Genomic DNA, 25,238 nt, shown 5'->3' on the forward strand with positions numbered 1-25,238 from the left:
CTGTTTAAAGGCAACATCAGTATGTTATCTTCCACTCACTGAGGAAACAAGTAAGGGACCTACCTTGTCTTCTTGATTACGGAAATAATACAGAATTTTTCCAACTAGGGTACACCAAACTCGTTTGGAATATCCATGTTTCACCTGAAATGACAGAACATTAGGAACAAACACAGCCAGAGAATTATAGACTACATTTCACCATCTCGTGAACGTTGGTGGTGTTGGGAATAAAGGCCTTCGTTCAAATTCCTTTTCACATTACTAGAAAATAATTAAAACTGCATAACTCTATTAAGGGCATAAGAATTAAAGCATCAGATGCTTGTCTAAAGCCTAGTAAGTCCAGTGTGAGTTTTTCATTTGGCTTTGGATCAGGCCTAAAGTAGTGGAAGCTAAGGAAATGGAAGAATTAAAAGAGAAAAATTCCTTTTATGTTCTTACTATCTTGAAATAACCTGTCCCAGTGAGTAACACTGCAAAAGAGAGCACTGCACTGAAATAAGGTAGGCCAATTAACTACTGAAACATATGCTGAACTAGGATACCATTGAAGTTCAAATGGAGATCTCAACACAGGAACTAATGAATTAAAAAGACAAAAATATTCAAATCAAATCAAACAACCAGAAGAAAAATATTGCCCTAGGTAGGTGAGTTAGTAGTACTTCTGGATTGTTTGCATTGTAAAGTACTGGGAAAGCAAACACTTGTCTGTTTTGCTTGCATTTATTTTATTGTAGGGCCATTTTCATCTAGATATTATCCTTACGAAATATGGAATAAAGCAGATTGGGGGAAGAAAAGTATTCCTACCTTTGTAAGTAATCCTTTCATGGTTGGCTTGATTTCAGGCTGTATGAAAAGTGGGCTGGCAGCCTGTATTTTAAGAACATTCTGTAGTACTTTGATCCATTCTTCTAAGATGTTGGGAGAATCTGCAGTCAGGTAGTATGTTCGTTTTTCTGTGGTCAGCTATGTAGCAACAGAAGAGTCTTGAGCTTTAAGAACATTATACGTTTGACTCCACAGTGTGGGGGTTGTAACATATACTACCCAATGTAGTTTCACAACTTTGGGGAGTTTATTTTCCCCAACGTACTTTTCATTAACAAAACATCCCATGGCCAGGCAGAGCAGACAGACCTTTTCTAAGGCTTTATCTGAAAAGTTCCAGGACAGCAGAGTTGAGAAAACTCACTTTATCTCCTTTCAGACAAACAACTTCTCTCAATCCTAATGGCTGGCCCCAAGACTACTCTCTCTTTATATCTCATATGTGACGATCTGACCTTCGTAGCAATACAAACAAGACTACATGTAGGCCTTTCTACAGTTTCTGTAACTGGTTTCAAACAAAAGGCACTGATTAATTCCAAGTGCATGCTTGGACTTTTCCAGTGTGACACGGACATGAACAAGGGGTCAGTTTTGGGGATAGAGGGAATAAATACCCGCTGAAACACAGATGAGAAAAGCAGGCACCTGAATTGTTTGTTTTCCATCGCCCCTTTCAATGTGGCTAGATGCATTTAGCTCAATTTGACCTTGAGGTTTTCGAATGACATCACTCTGTATGGAAAGAATGGAAAAAGAGTATTTTAAATTACCAACAAATAGCAATAAATAATTACAGAACTCATGTAAACATTAATCTTGATAAATACTTCCTAGTCAGTCATTGAGTACCTCATACACCTCTTGAGGAACTGAGTTCTGAATCACACTCTTAACAGCTCAGACACCAGGAATCCATTTATTTTCCTTCTAACAGCCCAGGATTGTAAAAACAATCTAATATTAAATAGCAGATAAGTTACATGTACTTACTGGAGATTTGTAGTATAGTAATTCACCTCCTTTAAGCATAAACCACCGTCGTTTCCAGGTCTTTACTTTACCACCCATTTTTAACAGATATCCAGATTTTTCCAAAGGTTCCTGATTATTCAGAAGTCAGATAAAAAGTACTTAGGTACACATATATATCTATACCCCTCGGAGATATGTATAAATACACACAGAGAGATATTTTAATGACTTAAAAGCATGCTAAGTAATAATTACAGTATTTGATGAGACTTTAGTCCAATGACAAATTTTTTACAAGCCTCAATTAAGACAAATGCTATGCATTTGAGATAACTTAATATCCCTGCTTACAGTTATAGTACATGAAGAAGAGTAAGTGATTTTCACAGAACTATACAAAAGAATGAAGAATATGATGATGATTCCTGATTTTACTTTCTAATTATTTATATTAAGCAAGGAACAAAATGCATACAATGTAAATACGTATTTTTTCCCAACTTCAGGGCCTAACCTACAGACCAGCCATATAAAGCACTGTAATTCAGAGCTCCGCACAGACATACTTCTAGTGTGTACACCCGTATAACAGAGTTCACAGTTTTGCTCTGTGAAGAAAGCTTAAAATAAATTCTCTTCATCACCAGGCAGTCAATCCACTTGTATGTCGAGACACTAACTGCTAAGACAGGACATTAAAAAACAGACCAGTACCCTGTAATGGTTTGGTCTCTTTGACCTGTCCTTGCATGTCACTCTACTTACAATTTCTCTAATGCCTAAAGTAGTTTTCCCTGCATGAGAAAGCTACAGAAGCATATTACTGCACACAGATTTCTACCAATGCCTCCAACTCCTTCCGTGGAATGTCTTTCTCTTTCCCTGAATATTAAAATAAGCTGATTTTAGTATTTCACATGGAATCTGATACCAGATCTGGTTCCAAGAAAGGAAAATCTTAAGTGCTTTGAAGTGTCTTCTGGAGTTGTTTACCTATTTTCATTCATTACATTACAAAGCTCAGAATTATCCTCCACTTTATTGTTGGTGTATTTTGCTATTTGTACTCATAAGGCAGTCTGTGAGTCAGCAAGACTGAATTATAGAGATTTGGTAGCAGTCTTTGAACACAAATGTACATGTAGCACCGCAGGTACACTTCTTCACAGAACTTAAGTACTCACATTTTTTCCATTATCACTAGATGAGGAGGAGGTCTTAGGAAGTTTCTGCTCTGGCTCTGAATAGTCTGTATCTACTGAACATGCATCTGGAGGAATAGCATAGTCACCTTCTGAGGTCACAGAAGACAGAGACACCCCTGAGTTAAAAGAAGAAGGATGTTTCTTTGCTTTTTTTTTTTATTTCATCAGAAACCAATAAGATCAGAATATCCATACAAAAAGAATATCTGAGTGAAATCTGCAGACAAACACAAGTATCAACATAAATCTATCCGGAACTGAGCATTTTTTTAAATATCAGCGTATCAAATGGTTAGCACAGTGCTATTACCTGAATCCCATTTTCTTCATAATTAAGCAGAGTTTAAGTCACTTGTGAATGAAACAACAAATAAATGTCTGCTATATATTATAATCTTCTGTAATATTACCACACCTTTTGTAAGGAGGGAGAGAGTGCATGCATCATACTCATTCTCTAGAAAATGAATACAGGATCTTTAATTAAGATCCCTTGCCCTTTCCGTCATTCACTCTAGTATCTGGGTTTCTCATGCCACTGCTTGTGTATTAAGAAGCTATGCTCAAGATCTGAGATATGTTGATGTTGTAGGTGACTGTCTTTACTTTGCAATTCGTATGAATTTTTATACTGAGGTTTTCTAAAAATCTGAATTCCAGATTTCAGGATTTTATTAGCTTAGTTTATTAGCTTTAATCCTGAAAAAAATGCACCCTGTTTCCAATTCTAGTGAATCAGTAATAAAAATTCAGACTCCTCCCTTACTCATCATAGAAATAATTATTTTCAAACATTTCCTTTTGTAAAGTTTTACTTTCTAATTAGTGTTCTTCTCTGAAAGATTACTCTCCCAAGATTGAAATGAATATGCCTTGTTTCCTTTGTTTCATTAATTTCTAGACTAATTTGCCGATTTTATTTAAAAAAAAAAAAAAAGCTTTTCTCATTTATTGCTTTGGTAAGCCACCTGGGCTTTCACAGTCTCTTCTGTTCTCATGTAGGATCTTTAATAACAAATATGCAGCAAGCTAATTACGTGCCTAGTGAAATTTGTGACTGTCTAAATTTTTGAACAATATGATCTCAACAAAGATATGTATCTATGTGTTTTGTGGTGAAGAAAGACTTCCATGCATGAAACAATCCAAGGACTATTTTCTGAGAAGAAAGCACAAACAAAGGCCATGGTTCCATTTTATAGACACAAATACAATTTGTAGATGAAACCAGGTATTAAATTAGCTAATTTACCTTTCCTGTTGTGCAAGGATGTAACATGAGATGCATCTGCATCCACAACACTGGTTTTTGCTCAGCAAGATGGTGCTGCTGGGAAGCAGGAACTATGGGTCCTTTTCACACTAATGTAGCAAAACTGTAACTGCATAGAATCACAGAATCATAGAATAATTTGGGTAGGAACGGACCATTAAAGGTCATCTAGTCCAATCCCCCTGCAATGAGCAGGGGGACATCTTCAACTAGATCAGGTTGCTCAGAGCCCCATCCAACCTGATCTTGAACATTTCCAGGGATGGGGCATCTACCACCTCTCTGGGCAACTTGTGCCACTGTTTCACCACCCTCATGAAAAATTTCTTCCTTGTATCTGGTCTAAATCTACCCTCTTTTAGTTTAAAACCATTACCCCTTGTACTGTTGCAACAGGCCCTGCTAAAAAGTCTGTCCCCATCTTTCTTACAAGCCCCCTTAAGTACTGGAAGGCTGCAAGAAGGTCTCCCCAGAGCCTTTGCTTCTTCAGGCTGAACAACCCCCCTCTCTCAGCCTTTCTTCACAGGAGAGGTGTTCCATCCCTCTGATCGTTTCTGTGTCCCTCTTCTGGACCCACTCCAACAGGTCCATGTCTTTCCTGTGCTGAGGGCTCCAGAGCTGGACGCAGGACTCCTGGTGGGGTCTCACCAGAGCAGAAGGGCAGAATTACCTCCCTCAACTTGCTGGCCACATCACTGCAAACAGGATTCAACGCCACATGTGGCTGGCGCTGGAAAACTCCTAGTGGACCCGTGGCTGGATCTACCTGCTCAAGTGTGACTGAGTGGAGCTCCAGCTAACTGGGATTTTAACATGTTTAACGGGAGCAACTGAGTAATGTTATTTTGCATTTCTAAAGCAACGTATAATGAAGAGTCTTAACACCTGGCCTCACTAGGATCTTGGATCTTAGTCTCCTTTGTCTCCCCATGTAAAAATGAAAGAAGTCCTTCACTGCATGAGATGACACAACCAAATACTCTGTTGAGGGAAATTTTCCACCTGCTTTCTGATCATGTTAAGCTGTTAATTGGTTTTATAAACCTAAATACATGTGGGTTTTTTTTTCTGATGGCAATTACTTTTTTCTGGGCCATTTTTACCTACCTACAGTTAAAGGTCAAGGAAGTCCTTGGCATGATGGAGTATAGATAGAATGGAGCTTCTTGCTTTAAAGGTGCAAGTCACTTTTCCCGCATGACAACAGCCAGATACTAGATTAATACCTTAAAAAGACATCTATAATAACAGCAATAAAAAGCCATGTGTCACGGTCCTTTCTACTGCTTGAATAATAGATGTAGGCTTTGATAGCTGAGATAAAAGCCTAGATTTAAGATGTCCATGCTGTTTAAGGAAGAAATCCTTTTCTAAGAAGATCATGTAAACGGACTAGTTTTCCAAACTTCCCAGAAGTTACTTGTTCTTAGTTTTTGCCTACCTCGTTTCATAGCCCGAGGACTACCCGGACCACTTCTGCTTCGAGAATCAGACTCAGAAGTCCTTGAGCTGGACCGAGAGCTGTCTTCTTCCTCAGATCCTGACGACTCATCTATAAATGGGCTGTTGCTTATTTGAGTTGCTTTCTGCAGAAATAAGCACAACATTCTTTGATACCTTGCATAAAGGGTATCAGTCATTTCCTTCATACCGTAGCAGAGCTCTGCTGGCTTCTTAACATTCAAACCTATTCTTACTTGGGTTGTGCATTTTGGCACACAGATATCAACATAAAACTGAATTCCCTCTGTACCCTCAACCACCCCCACACTTCAAAAGAGAAACCTGAGGTAGCTCAAGGCATGGGTCTTTCCAAATCACAAAAGGCTGCCAGAAAACAAACAATGCTGTGATTAGTTACTGCTGGCTATCTGACTATGAACAGCTTTGGCACTGACACAAAGACATTTCTACACACACACACACACACACACTCTCACACTTTTAATTATGGCATTGAACACCATGTGGCTCTGTTTAATAATTAACAAGCCTTTGGAAAAAATCAGCATGGAACCTAAGAAGAACTGACCTGGGCTAGTAATATTTTATAACAGCAATATTTTTTTTTCCAGCTATTTAACATTTCCATTACTTCTGGCGTTCTGTGATCTCTAGAAACATTATCTTAGGACATATTTGGAATGGTCGCATCAAATGTGAAACAGCAAGTTCCTGGGTGTGAAGCCTAATGGTATTAAAAATTCTCTTTTGAACAGTAATACAGTTACCCCTTTCAAAGTGGTGTAGACAGGAGTGGTCATGTTCTTATATATCAGGGATGTATATAATCTGGATATGGAGTATGAAGTTAGTGAAACAGCACCTAAAAAAGCAACATATTGTATAAATTACCTTCCTAATTTACCCCTCAATTAACCAAATTCTAATGTAATTTTTTGCATTGTATAACTGCTATAAAAAGGAAACTAAATCCTGAACTGTTTTGGATGTGAGATTTATAGCTTTTTGAAATTTACAGTTGTTTTAAGGAGTATAACTAAACTGTAGTCATGACCATTAACCCTTTTTAAATTGAAAATATAGTCTCTTACTTTGGTATCTGGTATAGAATCTTTGAAGTGAATTGCAAAGAAAACTGGAGTGAATAAAGTACAAATTCGGGACAAAGTCAAGAGGCAAGGTAATAGAAGACATTGGAAAGATAACCAATGATGTTCTAGTTTTTAAATAGCAAATAACTAAATCTTCATGAAAGTATCTTAGAGGAACGTGGGAAATTTGGTCCTTACTTACAAATCACCATAAGAAGAGAATTTTTGTTTGTGAAACAACAAACAGCTAAACCACTTACTTTTGTTAAGAGATTCCATGGTGAAAGCTTCAGACATCCTTAAACCAGATTTGGCTACAGCATAAATTCTGCTTTCCTATATAAGCAGAATGGATTTGATGGTAGAGAATTAAAGCACAACAATTACTTCTCTTCTGTTTAGCCTCCCCATAGCCTCCAAGTCTCTGTGTTAGTACAACCATGTGATAAAGCGGTGTCATCAGTAGCAGGTGAAGAATGCATGCTTGTTTTACATGCCATACCCACCATACCCAGTCTGTTTCAACCTTTTTTCACACAATGATTGCCCTTATAGGTAACTACTTCTAAAAAATACTATTATCTGAGGGCAAAGAAGTGATGGCGAGAATATTTTTTAATGGAAGACTGTATGTTAAGAACAGAGAAATGCCATTATGGAGGCAACTTTTCAACAGTTTTGTGTTAAAAGGCCACAGTAAGAAGTGGAAGTGAGTCTAGACACAGTTAATTTTGGCTTTTGTGTAAGAAATATTAATATCTGTTTTAATTCCCTGATTGATGGTTTTAAAATTTTACTTGGAAAAGTGATCAGTAAGTTCCATAATCTGTAGCTGTCAATTTAATTGTCTAGATTATAGGTGGTACAATGCTTAAAGCAAAGGCATTGACACCAGCCCTCTTAGGCTCTGTTGGTGTTAAATAAGTAAGTGCAGTAACAAGCATTACCTTGATTGATATATTCAAAAGGATCTATGTAATATAGATGTGACGCTAAAGAAATTGGTCTTTTATACAAGAATAGTGACTATGTTTTTCAACAGCAGAAATAGTGTGCTTCAAACAAAAGCTGCTTCTGAGTTTGTCCTCTTAGTTTGAATTAAGGTAACTCCCTGTCTTGTCATCAAACAGAGAAAGGTAGAAGCAACAAAAATCATAGAAGAGAAGCATGAAAAAGAATTAGTTTCACCAGTAGGAAAAATATCAGTAATTACACTTACCCAGGAAGGAAATCGATGTAATGGAGGGGTTGGAGGTTTGTTGCTAGCACCTTTTTTTATTGTATCACAAGGTTCTTGGGCTTCAGAATTTTGCGCTTCAGTGCAGTCATAGGTAAACACTCCATCACAGCCAATCTCCATTTTCTCTAAAATACCACTGTCTTCTCCATCCACCAGATCAATGTCTGTTTCCTGAGGTCTCCACGGACGTATCATGCTTATGGCATTTCTATTTCTACCAAACATTCTGTCAGAACTCAGCTGGGGCTGGCTTAGATGTTTCTTTGCTAATGCTGAATTTGTACTAAACACATTAGGAGTCCATAACTTTGGAGGTGGCAAATTTGAGGGAGAATCTGATGGCATTGTGCATGGAGAACCTGCAGAAGTTGCTAGAATTGGGTGTTTTGGTGTCAGAGCAGGGGTTAAAATTGGACTTGGGGTATTTGCCTCACTGGATGAGGATGAATAGTTTAGCCTCTGAGATTGAAATTTCTTATTGAGTTCATCTGAAGAACTATCTTGGTCTTTCTTTTTACTTGTGAAGTCTGAGTTGCACTTTCCACCTGGATTGTTCTGGCCTTTTCTTTGGGACCCTTGCTGCCAGGAGTACAACTTCTTGTGCTGAGTCCTCTGAACACCAAAACTCTCTTCTTCAAATAGAGAACTACTGTCATCAGATGCTGTCAAATACATTTCACTCCCCATTCTACTGTACCTTGCGTTCTCTTCAGATGTGTGGCTTGAGAGAGTCGATGCACACCTGGATTTCAATCCTTTATTTTCTCCTCCATCCTCGTCTGAGCTCCAGTCACTCCCGGTAGTGCAGGAGTTCTTTGACATGTCGCTGTCTATATCTTTGGATGAACAGCTCGTTCTCACATTTTTGTTCTGCTCTGATCCAGAGGAGCTTTGTTGCAATGACTTCTGACCTGTATTGCTTTCAAGTGCAGGACCAGCAAAGGTAGTTTCCAGGATATCCTTCTCTAGAGGAGAAATACAATGAACACGAGAAAATTACTTTAGCAAACTTGACTGCTAAAGGATTTTGTCATCACGTCTGCAAATAGTAACTAGGTAATAATTTCAAATGTGTAAGCACCTTTAAGTTTTTTGAATATTCTAAGTAATAAAACTTAAGAAAATTATTATAAATTTTTGAATGCCACTGAAGTTGCAACAATGTTTGCCAAAAAAATGTAACAGACATTACTCAAAGTTCTAGCCAAATTAAAAACAGCAATAAATGTAAAGATGAGCACAGTGGAGCCATATTTTAAAGTAAAACAGATATGTATGAAAACAAAGCAATAAAAAACTAAAACCAAAACCAACAACAACAAAAAAAAAAGGCTTAAGAGGGCATATAAATTTAGCTGCTTTTTTCAGTCTAAGGAAAAGTTCAGTAAAACCTTGTCAGAAAAGATTTACATTAACAACGCAGGTATTCTGAGCATTCCTACTGTGTTTATATACAGAAATTTCTTCTGCAAGCTATTACTGTATTCCCAGTGGTGAATGCTTAAGATACACAAGAGAGGCTTATGAAAAATACTTAGGGAAGGACACTGTATTAAAAATAGCTTTGCTTACACTGTTCACTTTTACCTGGTTTTGCAAGAGAGAGCTATAGCTTGCATTGTGTCAGTGAGGCCTACGTGCTGCCCCTGAGTTAAAACAGATGCAAGAACTAGGGCTTTCCTAAGAACACAGTGACTTGGGAGAGTCAATGGTAAATAGTTGTATGAAGTTAAAGTGGATTGGATAAGACAAAGATTTTCATTTAGTCCACATTAAAGTAATGAAGTCACAGAAATTGATCTGTTTCCATCTAGGTTCTATTTCTTATCCATTCCCTTGAAAAAAAATTCTTACTCAATCTCCTCGTCTATAAAAATGGAAATAATCTTACATACCTACCTTTATAATGAACTGGGCGTCATCTAAATACACAAAATATTAATAAGATCTATTTCAGTTTCTGATTTTCTACAGACCTCAGCTTACGATTTTGGGTACCATGATTAACTGTGGGGAAAATGCTGAAGTCATGAATGGTGCCGTAGGACTCAAAATGAAGGACCAAAGCAACACTCTTACTTCCTGGGCTTTTCATTACTTAAGGGAATCAGCAAGCTGCAATGGACTTGCTTATGCTCATAATAGCATAACAGCATGCCAATTTGCTGGCATTTCCAGACTTCAGGGCTTGTTGGGGAAATTGTATGAACTGATCAGGGAGCTTTCTCCTTTGGACAGGAAACAATAGTGTGAAAAGATGCCCGAGACTCTCTTCTGCTTTTTCTGACCTTCATCATACTAATGAGAGATTAGAGTTGATCTTGTTGAGTTAGGGCATACAACTAGCACTGGGACACCAGTGATAGCATAGATAAAATATACAGAAACAGGACTTAGGTGAGACTCTACACAGGCATAAAAATGTTAACAGCCCTCCCGGGAAACTGGCAGCCTTACACTCCTTACTCTACTGTGGAGCAAACCTGGGCCACAACAAATTCCTTCCTTTGCAGCCAAAGCACCTGTCAGCCACCGCATGCTGCCAAACAATGTATTAGTGGTATTATGAGACTGTAGTGCTCAACAGGATTTCTTCCTAGTAACAGAGACTAGCACTAAGGAGGGAGAGAGTACTGCTATGTACTTTGAAAACAGCTTGTCTGGATACACTGACATAGTTGTCGATTTTAGTTTCCCATCTGTGTCAGAATAAAATGGCAGAGTTGGTGACTAAGTACCTAGCATGTTTTCGCCTTCAATGTAGTCTGACTCTTTAGATGAAGACTTGCTTATTTCTTCAAACTTAGGAGATGGTTGAGGACTTCTTGCTCTATTTGAAAAGCATCCAAATGTCAAACTGCTTAGTCGCTGGCACTCTCCAGCTTTTTGTGTTGAAGTAACAGATTTCTTGCCCGTAGCTTCTGAAGAATAGTAATTCAGAAATCTTGTGTTAATGGGATACAGAAAACTACGCTACTGGTCTCTTTACTCTGCAGTGTAAAGTTGTTGTTTTTTAAAGTTAACTAAAATTTAGCAAAAAGATGATAAAAAAAATTATTATAGGAATAAAAATCTACCTGATACCTCCCCATATCAAAAGAAACCCACAGCTACATTTCTAGTTCTTAAAGATTGATTTTTTAGTATAGAAAGAAAAAAAGTCTCTTTTAACAATTTCACAGCAATAAGATGTAAAACATTCACTTAATACAGAATGAAAACCTAGTGGAAATACCTGATTTTATTCTGCTGTGACTGAATTTAAACCTATGGATTGGCCTAGGATATATAATATGGGAAAGACTGTAGAACAATGGCATTAAAATATGTGGCGGCCTTCCCTTTAGATAAAAATATTAAGAGAATCTGTAACAGGTGGAACAGCAAATATAAAGAGGAGTAAGTTACCAGGCTTAGAAGGTATATATGGAGGACTTCAAGAGAAAGTGAAAGCACGAAATGATTAACTGCCTCAGGAATATGAAAGCTGTCCTCAGGGACAGCTATTCTGCCAGAAACTGATATGAAACAGTGCTGTCCATCCCTGTTTATTAAAAGGTCTGTGGCCAATTCAGGAACAAAAGGCCCTTATCCACACCTGTAAACTGTTTAAAACAGTACCACATGATCATAATTTATAGCCTGTTACCAGCATGGACACTGCAAATGGTAATAAATTTCTTAATATTTTTGAGCATATCAGTAAATGTGTGTTGAAAACTAGCTGACAAATTCTTAAGTATCTCAAAAAGCCTTTGAATATATCTCTCAGAAGAGGATGACTAGAGCTGTTAAGTGCTGCAGTATATAGAATTGCTACTGATGAAAAAAATAGCAAAGAAACCAAACAATCCAGTTTCTTCATTAATAGAGATGCATCTTAGTTTAAAAGCTTCATATTGTGTATTTTGTTTTTCATATATTATGCATATTAGATGTGTACAAACACATATATTTATGTACATATACACATTTCTAAACGTCTGTGTATGTACATATAAACATGAGATACATTATCAAGAAATGAGGACTAGGTAGCAAATTAACAAGATTTTCAGATGATAGTAAGTTCTCAGGTCAACCAAGTATGGAGAGGACTGTTGGAACCTTCAGAGAGACTTAATAAAGTTGGTGAACAGGCAACATGGCAGCAAATAAAACTCAACTTGGATTAATGCAAAATAATGCTCTTTGGAAGGATATTCCTCTTTCCCATATATACATTTTACAATTTTTAGATTAACTATATCCATTTGGAGAGGCACCTGGTGGTGCTTGGCTGAATTAAGGTTTTGGATCACTGTAGTCAAATTAATAATTAAAAAAATCTGATCAGAATTCTGATTCCCAGCTGAGCATTTGCTAGAAAAAGCAGATGCAAACTGACATTTATCTATTCCTTAACAGTGCTAGGACTACCTGTGCTATAAATAAGTGAAAGCAAAGATCTGACATGAATACAGTCAAATCCTACTACTTGCAGAACCTCTTAAATAACAGGGATACTCGTTCACCCAACAAAAACCAGTTGTGGTTTGTCTGTGTGTCTTTTTAATAAAAATTAAATTATTGGTTGCCTAACACCTTCACATACAGTCACTCTGATGTCAATTCATGCTAACTGAAATCTTTGTGATTTCACAGAATACTTCCATTATGTGGATGCACAAATTAATATGGAATAGAGAGAATTATACCATATATAGAGAAGATTTTAAAAGATTTGTACATTTACCTTGCAGTTTAGATTGTACTGTTTTCATCTCTTTGGTTTGCTTTTGGTTGATCAAGCGAAGTTTCTGATTTTCCACCTCTAACTAAAAGCATATAAATGCAATCTCATCCATCGGTGAAACAATTTTTAAGTCATTACATCATTTAGATTTTTCTCTGAATTTCTGCCTATCTAAGGATAAAGCTAGTCCAAATGGTAAGCTCCTCTCTGCTACTTCTCTTAATGCCAGTCTAGGCATGTTTTTATTCTGAACAATGAAATCCCCTGCAATCATTATTTGCCCAACTTCTGTTAAAATCATTCCCCCAACCAAGCAAACCCAAGACAGCTTTAAAAAGCCTTAATAATTAAGGAAAAAAGAAATCTGCATTGGCATTTTTAATAAAAGCAGAGCGCTAGAATTACAAATTTTGTGCCACTTGGCAAACCCAAGAGCAAGCAGAGGAACCAGAGGGAATGATGGTGCTAATGCCTCCTATCATCCCACAGCAAAGATGAAAAAAATAGGTACCAAAAAACTTTTTACAGAGCAGACCTTCTACAGGAAGAAAAAACCCAACAACCCATTGCTGTAGCCCACACCAGGAGGTAAAAGATGTTGGTTCAAACTCCCACTCTGAATTAGGCAAAGATTTGAATCTGAGTATCCCATGTCATGCAGAGAGGAGCCAGCAATTCTACTTCCCAGTGGGTCACACCTAGCCACCTCTGTGAAACTAGCTCGAGATTCTCCACGTTTCAAACTAAGTAAATAGTTTGAGTCATATCTGATTTTGTCCAAATTTTTTCAAGGCAATTTTAGCTCAACTTAATTGCATTTTTATTATATGATTTCAAAAACTCCCCTTGCAGACTGATAGTAAATGTTACTTCTAGTTTCCTACTTTAATAATTTCATTGTTTTTCAACTGGGGTGAGTATAATTTCCAGTTTAACTTTTATGGGCAACTTCAAATTCTATACACACCAAAACCGGCAGCCTTAGGCAGGGCAAAGACCTGGTTATCTCACCAAGCAGAGAACAAAGGGAGATAACTGGTCTCTTTTGGGAATAGAGCTGGTGCCCCTAAACTATTCATGACTAAGAGTACAGTGGGCATTGGAAAATAAAAAATTATCAAGTCTCTTTTTTTTTTTTCTGCCAGGCCCCAGCAGACTTGGTCGGCTTTCTGAGGTTTACTCACACTTCAGGCATCTACTTGAGCAAGCTCAGTTTGCCAGCTAATCTCTCTCACCTTCCAGAGAGCAGTTCTGGGCCCTTTCTCCATGAAGAGGACCCAAATATACTAGCTGACCAAATTAGACATCAGAATTCAAGTGACATGGATACTCTGCCCTCTGTGCTGTTGTTTTAATTTTTCCTCTTTCAAGCAAATGACTGTATAGATCAATGAAACTGGGAAGCATTTTTTTTACTATGGCACAATGCCCTTTAACAGCCAAAAAGCCTAAGGGATATCCAGTCACACCATTATATTTTCTGTGTAAGTATTGTAGCAAGAGTTATACCTCATGGAGCTTGACTGTCACCCATTCTTTTATTTTAGCTGCTTTTTCTTCTATGATTTTTGCTTCTTGCAATCTTACTTGCTTCTGAAAAAAAATTGACATAAGCATATTTTTCACTGAGTATTATAGTCTGCCTGAGTAGTGTCTTTAGGCACAAATCCTAAGGCTGCTTGAAGTAATTAAGTCTCCTGGGCAATATAAGGTGATTTTTTTTAAAATGGTGAATAGGATCTTCACAGAGGCTGCTGTTCCTCTTTCCTCTAGGGAAAATGAAAGCTCTTCAGAGGAGACAGTGGAGAGGAAGATCATCTTTACCCTCTTAAAAGTTAGATGTTCTTTCAAAGGAAGCCAGAGCATAATGTGAAGTGAATAACCTTATTCAAATTACATACTTCTAATGGGAACCTCTTTAATCAAACAACAGAAATAATGCTAAACTTTTCTGTCCTCTATTGATCTTAATTTTTATTTTCCTTTTGTATAATTAAGAATGGAATTGATGCCCATCTTTTTTAACGCCGTTATTTCTAACCTGTTCTTCCAGTTGTTGCTCCAATTTTTGTATTATGTCATTTTTATCTTGTATCAGGAGCTCCAGATCTTGACACCTCTTATACAACCTGGTTTCTGATTCGCTTGTTTGAACATTAGCTGCTTTTAATTTTTCTTCCATGACCTGTACCTATTTGGAATGTCAAACATAAGACTTTAAGAAACATAATACTCCAAGTTAAAGGTAGTAACTTAATGGCAAAATGGACTGTTAAAATTGCCCCACACTTAAGATTCAAGATAACCCCGCAAAGTTCTGAAGCCTATCTGAGAAGAAATCCTACAGTTCGTTACATCTCACTATGCATCTAATACCATCTAATACCAACAGGACTAGCAAAACACTGATAGACCTTATACAGATTTTGTTAGTATTAGTGAGGCTTCTAGGTTTCTAACACACAAGCTGTTAGAACCGCCAATATGGGAAGAATACAATTTATGTACAGGGAGCTGTTGTTAGGCATTTTAATAACTAAACAATTGCACAGTGTAAAAAAAAAACAACCCAAAATTATCAGAAGCATTCTAAAAAACTGCTGAAAAGTACTTGGCTTGTACTCAGGAATGTTTTCTAACTCCAAATTAGTACATAAACATTTTTATTCTTACGATTTTCACTTTCTATCTGTCTCACAGTAAGATAGGAAGGATTTTTAGGGAATACCAGAGATATGTTCATAAAATGTCCGCAGTAGCTGTATCTGCCATTTGGAATCAAAAGGAAACTTTGGTTAAATATTTAGCCATAATCTCATGCTTTGGATTACGTCACTTCTACAAGAAGAACAACCAACATCAAATAATCCTATTTAGAGACTGTAGTGCATAGCCTCATTTTATTTTCTTACAGATTTTCTAAAATAGGTCACTGTTACCTCTCCCTTCTGTTTCCATGTGCATCATATATCAAAGACGCATGATGCATCAACGAAGCAGCTCATTACATGTATCTATTTTTCATTTGTGCTGTTAGCTTTGACTTTATTGAACTGAACTGGACAGTGAGCAGAGAAAGGTGTTATAGAGTATCTCTGGTAAGACAAATCAGTAGAGGTAAAAAGAAACTGCCTTCTCCCTTTTGAGCAATACTTAAGAAAAATAGCAATTTTCTCAATTTCCCTTCATTACAGTAACATGCACACAGCTAGTGGAGATATTTTTCAGTTTATATATATACCTGCTGAAAAGCTCTCTCTGCTTGACGATCAGCATCTATAACTTGTTTCTCAAGCTGCTGCATCTGTAGATACATAAAAACATATAGTAAAATGGCCACACCTTCTGCTCGTCGCCAGAAATACCAGTGAAACATGTTTTCATGGTCTGTTTTGAAAAAGGAAAAGACAGGTCGTGGGCAGGAGCATAAAAATAAATAAAAGGATAAACTGTGTCAGACTGGGAAGATAATTCATTGTTATGACTGTATTAAAACATTGTTAAGGTTCATCTACATAAAAAGAAATTAATACAACTTTTCTTCATAGTACAATTTTGTGGCTGCTGTATGACATACTGCTTTTTTCCCCGCTACCAAGAGTAGAAATTCCTTTGACAGTAGCCCTGAAACTTTCCTCTTGCAGGCTCACAGTCTTAGAAAGTGCTAAGCTCCTTCATTCCCTTCCAAAACTGGCAAGAGTAAAGGGTGCTGGGCACATTATACAATTTTGCCGCTAAACCTTCTGAGGTCGACAAATTTAGCTTTTGGGAGGAATTGTGCTATGAGGTCTGTCCCACACTCCTCCACCCGCTGCGTGGCAGAAGAGACATGGTGGATTCAGGTGCTACACAGAAAAAAAATGTGAAAAGCCACAGTAGAAATGGATAAAGACAGAGACCAGCAAAAACATGAGGAGTGAGTGCAGGTCCCTTTTGAAAGGTGAGAGACCCTGATCCGTTAGATTATAATGATGCCTAATAAATCACAGGCTCAACCTTTGCCCCAGGCCTTGGAAACACCCTGCATTTTACATCATTTATTTTGAAGGCTTTTCCAGCAACGTGGAACAGGGGCGGCCAGAAAGAAACTTTTTAAAAACATTTTCTTACATTTTGGTAAGAGCTCGGTAGTCTGAATTTGATGAACAATACAATTATGACTTCTTTAAAAAGTAAACTGAGGTTTGAAATCATACTAGAAAGTACCTAAGGAAATTAGTACATTATTTTGTAACTTAAGGACTTATTGGTTCTCAGGAAATACCTAGCTAAGACCTCTGTTCACCTGAAGAGGATGAAACATCAAATACTTAATATTTGGAATACTCAATATTCAGTTCAAAATTGTTCACAGAAAACCATATGATACAAATAATGCAAATGAAAATAATTTATTCCTTCTCCAGTTTACTGCGTGGTTTTAAAATCATCACTTTCATTCTGTTCTGTTTGTACTCAATTTCTGGCATCTTTCAGCTTCTTTTTCTCTGTCTCTTTTTTTTTTTTTCTCTCCCCAATTATGTTGTCAATCACATGAAACAGTTTTGTGTACTTTTAGCACCTCATCCAGACAAGGACACCGAGTCATCATTTTCTATCGATCAAAAAATGAAAACGGAGAAAATGAGTTTTCACTAACATAAAAAAAAGCTGTGACTGACCTTCTAGTACTTTCTCATATGATATAAAACCCCAAAGTCTACATCATTATACCACAACACACTGTTGATAGGAGAATGACAAAACATTTCACAGTACGCACAGTTATGGCCGGGTCCCCAGTGAGTTGTTTTGCGAGAACAGTTCTAAGGAAGTAATCGTCCCAGGCATTCATGTACTAACAGTCTGGACAGATGGACAAGGAGGAGATGAAGCTTTGTTACTCCTCTCTGATCACGTATTTAATTTTGTATTTGTACAACTTCACGTTGAGATTTTGAATTTAGTTTTTAGAACTTTGAATTTTGAAGTTACTTTCCATCTGTCTCTCTGGTTTTATGTTCAAATAGAAGTTTGGTTGATGAGACTCACTTTAATATCGTTTTTAAGACATTTCTTTTTAGTGAGTTGAGAATTCAGAAATTAAGGTTATTTCTGAATATATGGTCAGCTAACAAACCACTGAAGTAAAAGCACTATGCTAAACAAAGTAGAAGTGCAGCTATTGTATCAATAATGAACATTGTTAATACTCTCTAATATTTTGACAGAAAACTCCTTCAGATATTATAATGTGAAATTTACTGCTGATGAGTAGCAAGTTGTTCATCAATTTTCACAGTCAAGCAATTTGTAAATGCACATGATTGCCACGGCAGTAATTGGCAATTTATTTATATCCCATATGTAAAATTCATTTCACTTCTAAGATTGTATCAGAAAGCTGGCAGATTTAATAAATGGAAATAAAACCTGAAAATGCCGCTTGCCAAGTCCACATAGCTGCCAGTGCAGCTATGCTAGCTCTGACTCGCCTTAAAACTGAAAACAACTCTCTAGCCGTATCTAATGATCACTGAACCACTGCACAAGCATTAAGCAGTAGTGCCACTCCTCTACACAACAATTTGAGGCCCGAACGATACAGTGCACTACAGACCTAAGTTCCTTCCGTGTTTCGGCACTGAAACTGTACAGTGCACCTCTTGCTAGGAGTATCTACTGTTGCACAGGACCAGGAACATAACAACATGTTCAGGTAGGCTCCTGGGACAAAGAATGTGATTTGAATAAAGCTGTTGCTAAGATGAATGTCAAGCTAGGAGCCAAAGGAGCTGAGAGAATAATTAGCAAGAAAAATAGCACCCAGACGTTAAAAATTGAAGTACAAGGTTTATTTTTGCTTCTATTAGAGTTAAGTATTTCAAGAAGGTATGCTAAGAAGTTTTGGGTGATCTCACAATACAGATACGTCAGTCAGCTTCCTGGCAACAACTAAATGTGAGATTTTACTTGGAAAATGTCTAAAGGGTCTTCAATTTATTTTAGGAGGCTCCTGTTAAAAAAAAGCAATCTATATTATTCAGCAAGAACTGAACACCATAGTTACCAAACATGAGCACTTCTATTACAGTTAAATTGGCCAGCATTTCAATAATTTGAATCTGGATATTCCCTTTATTTAGAGTTTATGTAGGTTTGTTTTGCAGTGTCTATTTTAACAATAATGAAACTTTAAAAATATATAATTTTTTTCCATCTTCATAAATAGTCTGTAAACCAATCCACAAAATCATTTTGCCTGAAAAAATAGATTTACGTCTATATGCTGAGTGATTTTCTACTCTGTGAAGTTAAAGAGAAGTTAAAGAGAAAAAAATGATTGCTTTAGGATACTCTGAAGGTTATCAAACTTGTTGGCCAAAAGGCTGAACTAGTTCCAAGGGAAAGATTTCTCTTCATACAGAAAACCTAACCTTAAAACTTCTTCTTAAGTTAGGATGAGGTTCCATAGCAATGATCACAGCATTATGGAGAGAGAGAGGAGAGAGAGAAGGTAAAAATATGTGACTGCACTAATAGCTAATTGTTTAAATCAAAAGTCATACTTTGAATTCCTCAAGAATAACATGCAGTGGTAAATTCTCTTTAACCAGTCACTATGAAAACAATTTCAGACCATGGATAGCTAGCTTAAGATCCTCAAACTGTTAAAAAAAAAAGGCAAATGATACCTAAACTTAACCTCACGATGGAAAGTGGCAGGTAACTGTAGCCATATCCACATTTGGAGGCAAAGGTCAGCATGCTTCACAGACACAGAAGAAAGAACTCTTACCTATAGCTGCAACTTTAATATTGATAACCAACTCTATACAGAAAGTGGTTTAAAAACCAGGAAAGTCTGTTGAATTAGACCTCTATCCCACCACTCTCCTTCTATATACATCTATGCAAATCACCAGTATCACTGGAATTAAATGGTATATACCAGCTGTTAGGCTAGACATTTCTTGAATGAACTACAGTCTGTAAAGTATCAACAGACATAAAGTTGGCTTCCCAGGACAAACATGGAGGGACAGCAAGTCATTGATAACATTTGGCACATGAAGTATATTTAAGCTTAATTTTCTGTCATGTCTTCAATGAGGTAACTTGGAACAATGCCCCAGTTCAGCAAACATCTTGTGAGGAATATTCTTGTCACACACATCTATGATTGGCTCTTTCCAAAATTCATTAAGGATTCAGAGGTGTCCTGTCATAATCTATACTGGTTTTGGTTTTACAGTCTTAAATATTGAGAATAAACGCTTTAGGCCCATGAACAAAGAATACACGCATACTGACTAAAGAACAGTATCAACATAGGTACAGAACAACAGACTGTTATTTTAACCTGCAGTTTCTCCTTCTGAGTGTAAAAATCCTCTTATAATTTTCTGAAAATGTGTTAGTGCACGTTGCATCAATTATCTGAATTATGGAAAATAATATCTATTGTTAGAAACAGATTTGTTTTTAAACTTAGTAAGGAAATAACCACTCTACATCTGACAGTCATCAAATTGAGCTATTTTTGTTCAAACAATGAACAGAGAAATGCCACATGTGAATAAATACTGAATGCTTTGAAGAAACATGGCATCAATAAAAACAAAGAGGTGCACTGCCTTGGAGGTCTGGACACAGAAGCACAACACACAGTCACTGGGAATTTTTTACAAAATACAAAAGGAAATCATATAGCGGTTCTTTTTCAAACTTCACCTGGAAGTTTCTTGACTGTATTTAGAAATGTTCAACATATATTTTTATGCAAGTAAAGAAATTTGCATTTTATTAAAACACGTATTGTATGAAATCACAACTATTTCTGCACCAAAGGGTATAAACTCAAGAGCCATTACTCATAAATTTAAAAAAATACTCCATTTGTATGCATATACATGTGTATATATACTTCCATTTGTATACATATATACACAGATCATTTTTCCTGTAATGTGCATTAGAGAGAAATTACAGCACTAAATTGATACTCTTCTTGATATTTGAAATAATCACTTAATAATTTTAAAGGAATTCTTTTATTTTAAAAATAAAATTTATTGGAATGCTTTCCTTTTTGAGATCTGAAAATAGGACCAAAACTCTAATTTTTTATTCAAGTCTATTTTCAACATAACAACTTGTCCTATTCACATTTAAAATTTACATTGTAATCAGTGCATAATACACTGTCTCCTAATTTTTAGTATTATAAACAGTACAGTTGTATCATGTAGACTTTTTGGAAATCTTTTTGAAATAAATACAGGCACAAATACGACCATTAATGAACAAAAAGCCTTCTCTGTAAGCCTTTCAAAGCATGCTGATAAGAGGTCAGAGTTTTCAAACAGGAAAAGGAGTTAAAACCTAATGTTTCTGAGGCAGAAATACAGCCTGTCTACTGATAAAGTACAGACTTTCCAGGGATTTGAGAACGGTATATTTAGGGTCTGCTTTTTTCCATGCATTTCAATTTTTCAATTCTTCCTCATCTGAAAAAAGGCTCAAACCATCTGTGGTTGAAAAATAGTGTTCTACATAAACAGAAAAGTATTAAAACTGTCCATTTTGAGATTTAGTGAACAATCCGTCCTCACACCACATAGGACTTACCAAAACTGAAGAAACATGGGGACATGTTTGCTTCTATAAATAAACAAATAGGAGAAGCAAGTGAGGGATAAACACACCTACAACTGTCTTTCAAAGGTGCGAGCAGATATAAACAGGTGATGGATAAACATAGGCTGGAAATTAGAGGGCCCTCATCTTCCACACTGACTAGGAAAGATTTTGGAACTTCCTTCTAATAGAAACTATAAATGCAAAAAGATCTGACTTTTTATATGATGCTTGGTAAGTTTATAAATGGTTTGAAGAGTATGCCTGCCAGCTATTCCACAGCACTGCATGTGACTAATATTTCCCCTTTTGGTTCTATTCCTATGTTTAAACCCAAATATTTTAAGAAATCTCCGCATTTCCTTAAGAGAAGAGCCAGTACTGCTTAAAAGCAAGTCATCTGTTTGCCAGTGGCTTTGATGACCACCAGTTTTCATGTTTTAAAGTATGCTATGCCCAATCTATACACATATAAAGCCTTGCATACACTTGATAGTTAAAAGCAATGGTAAAACTGGTTTAGAAGCATGGCTTACTCTTTTGACAAAAAGGTCTCTCTTCTAGTGGTTTAGCTTAGGAAAACACAGTAATACCCCTCCTCCTTCCGTAACTCATTTATTAAAAAGCTGAATAGGTATGTTCCATCCATATTTTCAAACATTATTCCTTCTGTCTTGACACTGATTTCTCTTCTATGTATTATGTATCTCCCATAAGGACAGTCCTAAATCTTTATAAACCACAACACACTTTAAAATATGGCCTAGCCAATTAAGCCACATAGACAAAATACCTGAAGTAAAATCAAGACACTAATATTTCACAAGAAAAATAAACAAGAAGATAATTCGTGAAGAAGGAATTAGTACATGCCTTGGGTAAGATATACTTCATTCTTTACTGGATGATTTTTTTATCCCAAAGGCAACACAGTAATTAGAAAGACTTATCTTTTATGGAACAGCTTTGCATTTTAACTAATTAATAGAAAAATTATGAGAGTAATTTGTCTCATAAATCTAGGAAGTGATACTTCAGAACTGCCTATATTTATAAAATTAAATATGCCTTCAGTAAAACATGAAATTGAATACTTGGCACAAAAGCTTCTCCCTAGAACAAGATGAAACCTATAAAAATACTTCCCAATGATGTGGATTTAATCATCAAAATAAAGAATTGCTTTCTGAACCCAATCTTCTTTTTGTCATAAATCTCTCAAAAAAGGGCTAATGCTAAAGGCTAAGTCTTAATGGGGTGCAAATGTCCCTTAGCCTACTCACAGATCAAGCATGGTGAATTTTCTTCACTATTTTACTGCTTCATAGTATATAGAATTTTATGTTTGTTATTATTTCCTACATGAAAAAAAACTTTACATGAAAGAATTAGTTATCTGGCTTAAATCGCAAAAGCTACAGCCTTAGTTTTCCTTCAAATCCACCTGAATGCCTAACCTAGATTATGACTACTGCAAAACTCAGCTTAGTGCTCACAACCTGGCAGCTCGCAAGCTGCTACTTCTCAGTGCACTCCCATTTTTTCATTCTCCTGTCCTCTCCATTTTTAATACCAATTAAAAGGTTAAAGGCTTCAATTCTTCTCATGAACAAAGCAGTGTCAACTATTCCTCTGCAAATTTGTCATCTAACCAACTCCTCCTTTTCATTTTATCTCTTTCTCTGTTCAGACTGTTCACCACAGGGATTATCTCTTTTCTTTGCCTCAACCATGGTCAGAAATATGGACTGTAAAAGCAATTTGTGTCTGACACCAGTGTTATATATATGTGTGTGTATGTATATACAGGCACACAGACATACATACACGTATATTCACCACTTCTGAAGATGGGTAATAGTTACAGTCTTGGTGTGCAGAACCACAATCCTGTCCACTTCTAACTACAGCAACTTCGGGCGCTGCTCTCCTAGTTAGGCAAAAGGCACTTCTTAATTGCAAGTCTCTCTTTACTCTCCTTTTTAGCTCTTCAACTCATTCTCATGAACTATGTTTAGCACAAAAGCCTTTACTTGGCTACAGAAATTATCAGTCTCCATCTACTCAGTTTCCAAAATGATGAGGCTCAAAAATGTTATCAGTCTCCATGACATGAGACCAGATTTACCACTGAGTTATATTTTACTTCTTTCAAGTTCTTTTAAATATTTAAACAGTATTTTAAGAATAATTGTGTAGCTCAAAAGGTTTTCCTACTGCTTGTTAAATTTGTGAAAAGTACATACGAAAAAGCAATCTGTTGCATTTCAGCTGAGTTCCTTATAGTAAAATTAATGATTTCTTCTGGAAACTATATAAATTAAAAATATGGAACAGAAAAGCTCAGGGAGGGAACTCTTCCAGAATTAGTAGTCTAGGTCAGCTGCCAGTAAATATACAGCCTTTAATAAGTTGAAACTCAGTAGTGGGATATGGGGCGGCAGCGTACTGAAGGTCAAATGAGCAGCATGTAATGTTGGCTGAGTAATTGTGCTTTTCCTCATTTCAGTCACAGGACTTTCCTAAGTCTGGTAAACTACTAGGAACATTCACTCTTTCTGCTGTCTTCTTTTCCAACTCACATCTTGTCTTGGTAGTTAAGTTGCAGAGACACAATCAAATACAAACGATGTAGACCGCTACTCTAGTAGATATTATTATAACATTCAAAATCTTGAAAGAAGCAAAGATACCGTTTAGCAAGATGGAATAATGTGCCAAAGCACTCTGGCAGGCAAGGAAAAAGAAGTCTCACGTAGTGCTTAAAATGAAGAGAGAAATGTATCAACAACTGGTTGTTCATCTGTATTAAAAGGCAGATGCCTGCTTTGTTTTGTTTTGATAATTGTACTGCAATTGTGGGAATTCTACTTCTGTCTCGCTGAATTGTGAGTTTGATTTACAGCCACAACATGAACATCTGAAATAGGAGGCCTTTTTTGCATGTCACCGCCTAAGAGGTGATGGCTTAAGAATCAAAGGTACCACTGACTGCCAAAGTTTAAAAAATGGAAAACTTGACTGAAACTGAATTTATTCATGAAATTAAAGTGTACACGACACCTAGGAAACACAGATGGTAAAGGAGCAAGAGCTTCCAGAAATATATGTAACTGCATAATGCAGTTTGAAGACCTGACAACAGGTATTTAAAGCCTGAAAATATTCTCTGAGGGAATGAAAATTAAATGCATAATTTCTAAGCGCAGAAAGAGTTCCCTCCACAAAAAAAATGGAGAAAAAAAGACATCTTGTGGCTCCTACAAGTGAAATGCTAAGCAAATAGTAGATTGGCTAAGGATCTCCACAGGTGCTTGCTCACTATCACAGCTGCCGCAACTTCCATGAATTTACCCATCTCAGGTGAGCTGGAATAGTATGGATGCCCTCGTCTCCATACCTCCATCCTTTGGCCTCACAGCAAGGGCTGTGCTCTTTCATGCCTTTGCCCAGCCTGGCCTATACAAGGACAGCTAATTTATTGCTTCCTGAGTTCTCTTTTTTGCCTTTTTTTTCCCCTCTTCAGCCTCCCTGGAAAGAATGTAGGTTTGAGACGTACAAAACCAGTGAAACAAAAGAACCACCCCACTGTTATAAAAAGGCATGGCATAAACTTTGAGGCAAGGGATAAAAATAGTTATAGGGAAAAAGGTATAGGTATTAAAAAGGCATAAACAAACCTAAGACTCTAACCATATATACTTTTAACTTTTATTCTCTTTAACTCTCCTCGCTTTCTCCTGTTTGCATCTTCCTAATTGCATCTGAATTATTTTCCATGACAAGAAGTTTTTTAGGA

The 25,238-nt window shown here is 36.6% G+C and overlaps 1 protein-coding gene across 1 annotated transcript in view; it reads right to left on the bottom strand.

Moving 5' to 3' along the window:
- PLEKHH2 (pleckstrin homology, MyTH4 and FERM domain containing H2) overlaps nt 1-25,238 on the bottom strand; it is a 50,331-nt gene that overhangs the window by 20,134 nt on the left and 4,959 nt on the right. The window contains exons 2-15 of the mRNA XM_081997907.1: nt 16,062-16,124; nt 14,862-15,011; nt 14,330-14,413; nt 12,821-12,902; nt 10,824-11,006; nt 8,065-9,050; nt 7,106-7,181; nt 6,522-6,616; nt 5,732-5,876; nt 2,997-3,133; nt 1,831-1,941; nt 1,486-1,572; nt 817-975; nt 64-144 (exon numbers count right to left, since the gene is read on the bottom strand). Coding sequence (XP_081854033.1) covers nt 64-144; nt 817-975; nt 1,486-1,572; nt 1,831-1,941; nt 2,997-3,133; nt 5,732-5,876; nt 6,522-6,616; nt 7,106-7,181; nt 8,065-9,050; nt 10,824-11,006; nt 12,821-12,902; nt 14,330-14,413; nt 14,862-15,011; nt 16,062-16,124 — 2,439 coding nt within the window. The remainder of the gene's footprint in view (nt 1-63; nt 145-816; nt 976-1,485; nt 1,573-1,830; nt 1,942-2,996; nt 3,134-5,731; nt 5,877-6,521; nt 6,617-7,105; nt 7,182-8,064; nt 9,051-10,823; nt 11,007-12,820; nt 12,903-14,329; nt 14,414-14,861; nt 15,012-16,061; nt 16,125-25,238) is intronic.

Source organism: Phaethon aethereus, assembly GCF_964289735.1.
Source record: "Phaethon aethereus genome assembly, chromosome: 3".
Taxonomy (NCBI): domain Eukaryota; kingdom Metazoa; phylum Chordata; class Aves; order Phaethontiformes; family Phaethontidae; genus Phaethon; species Phaethon aethereus.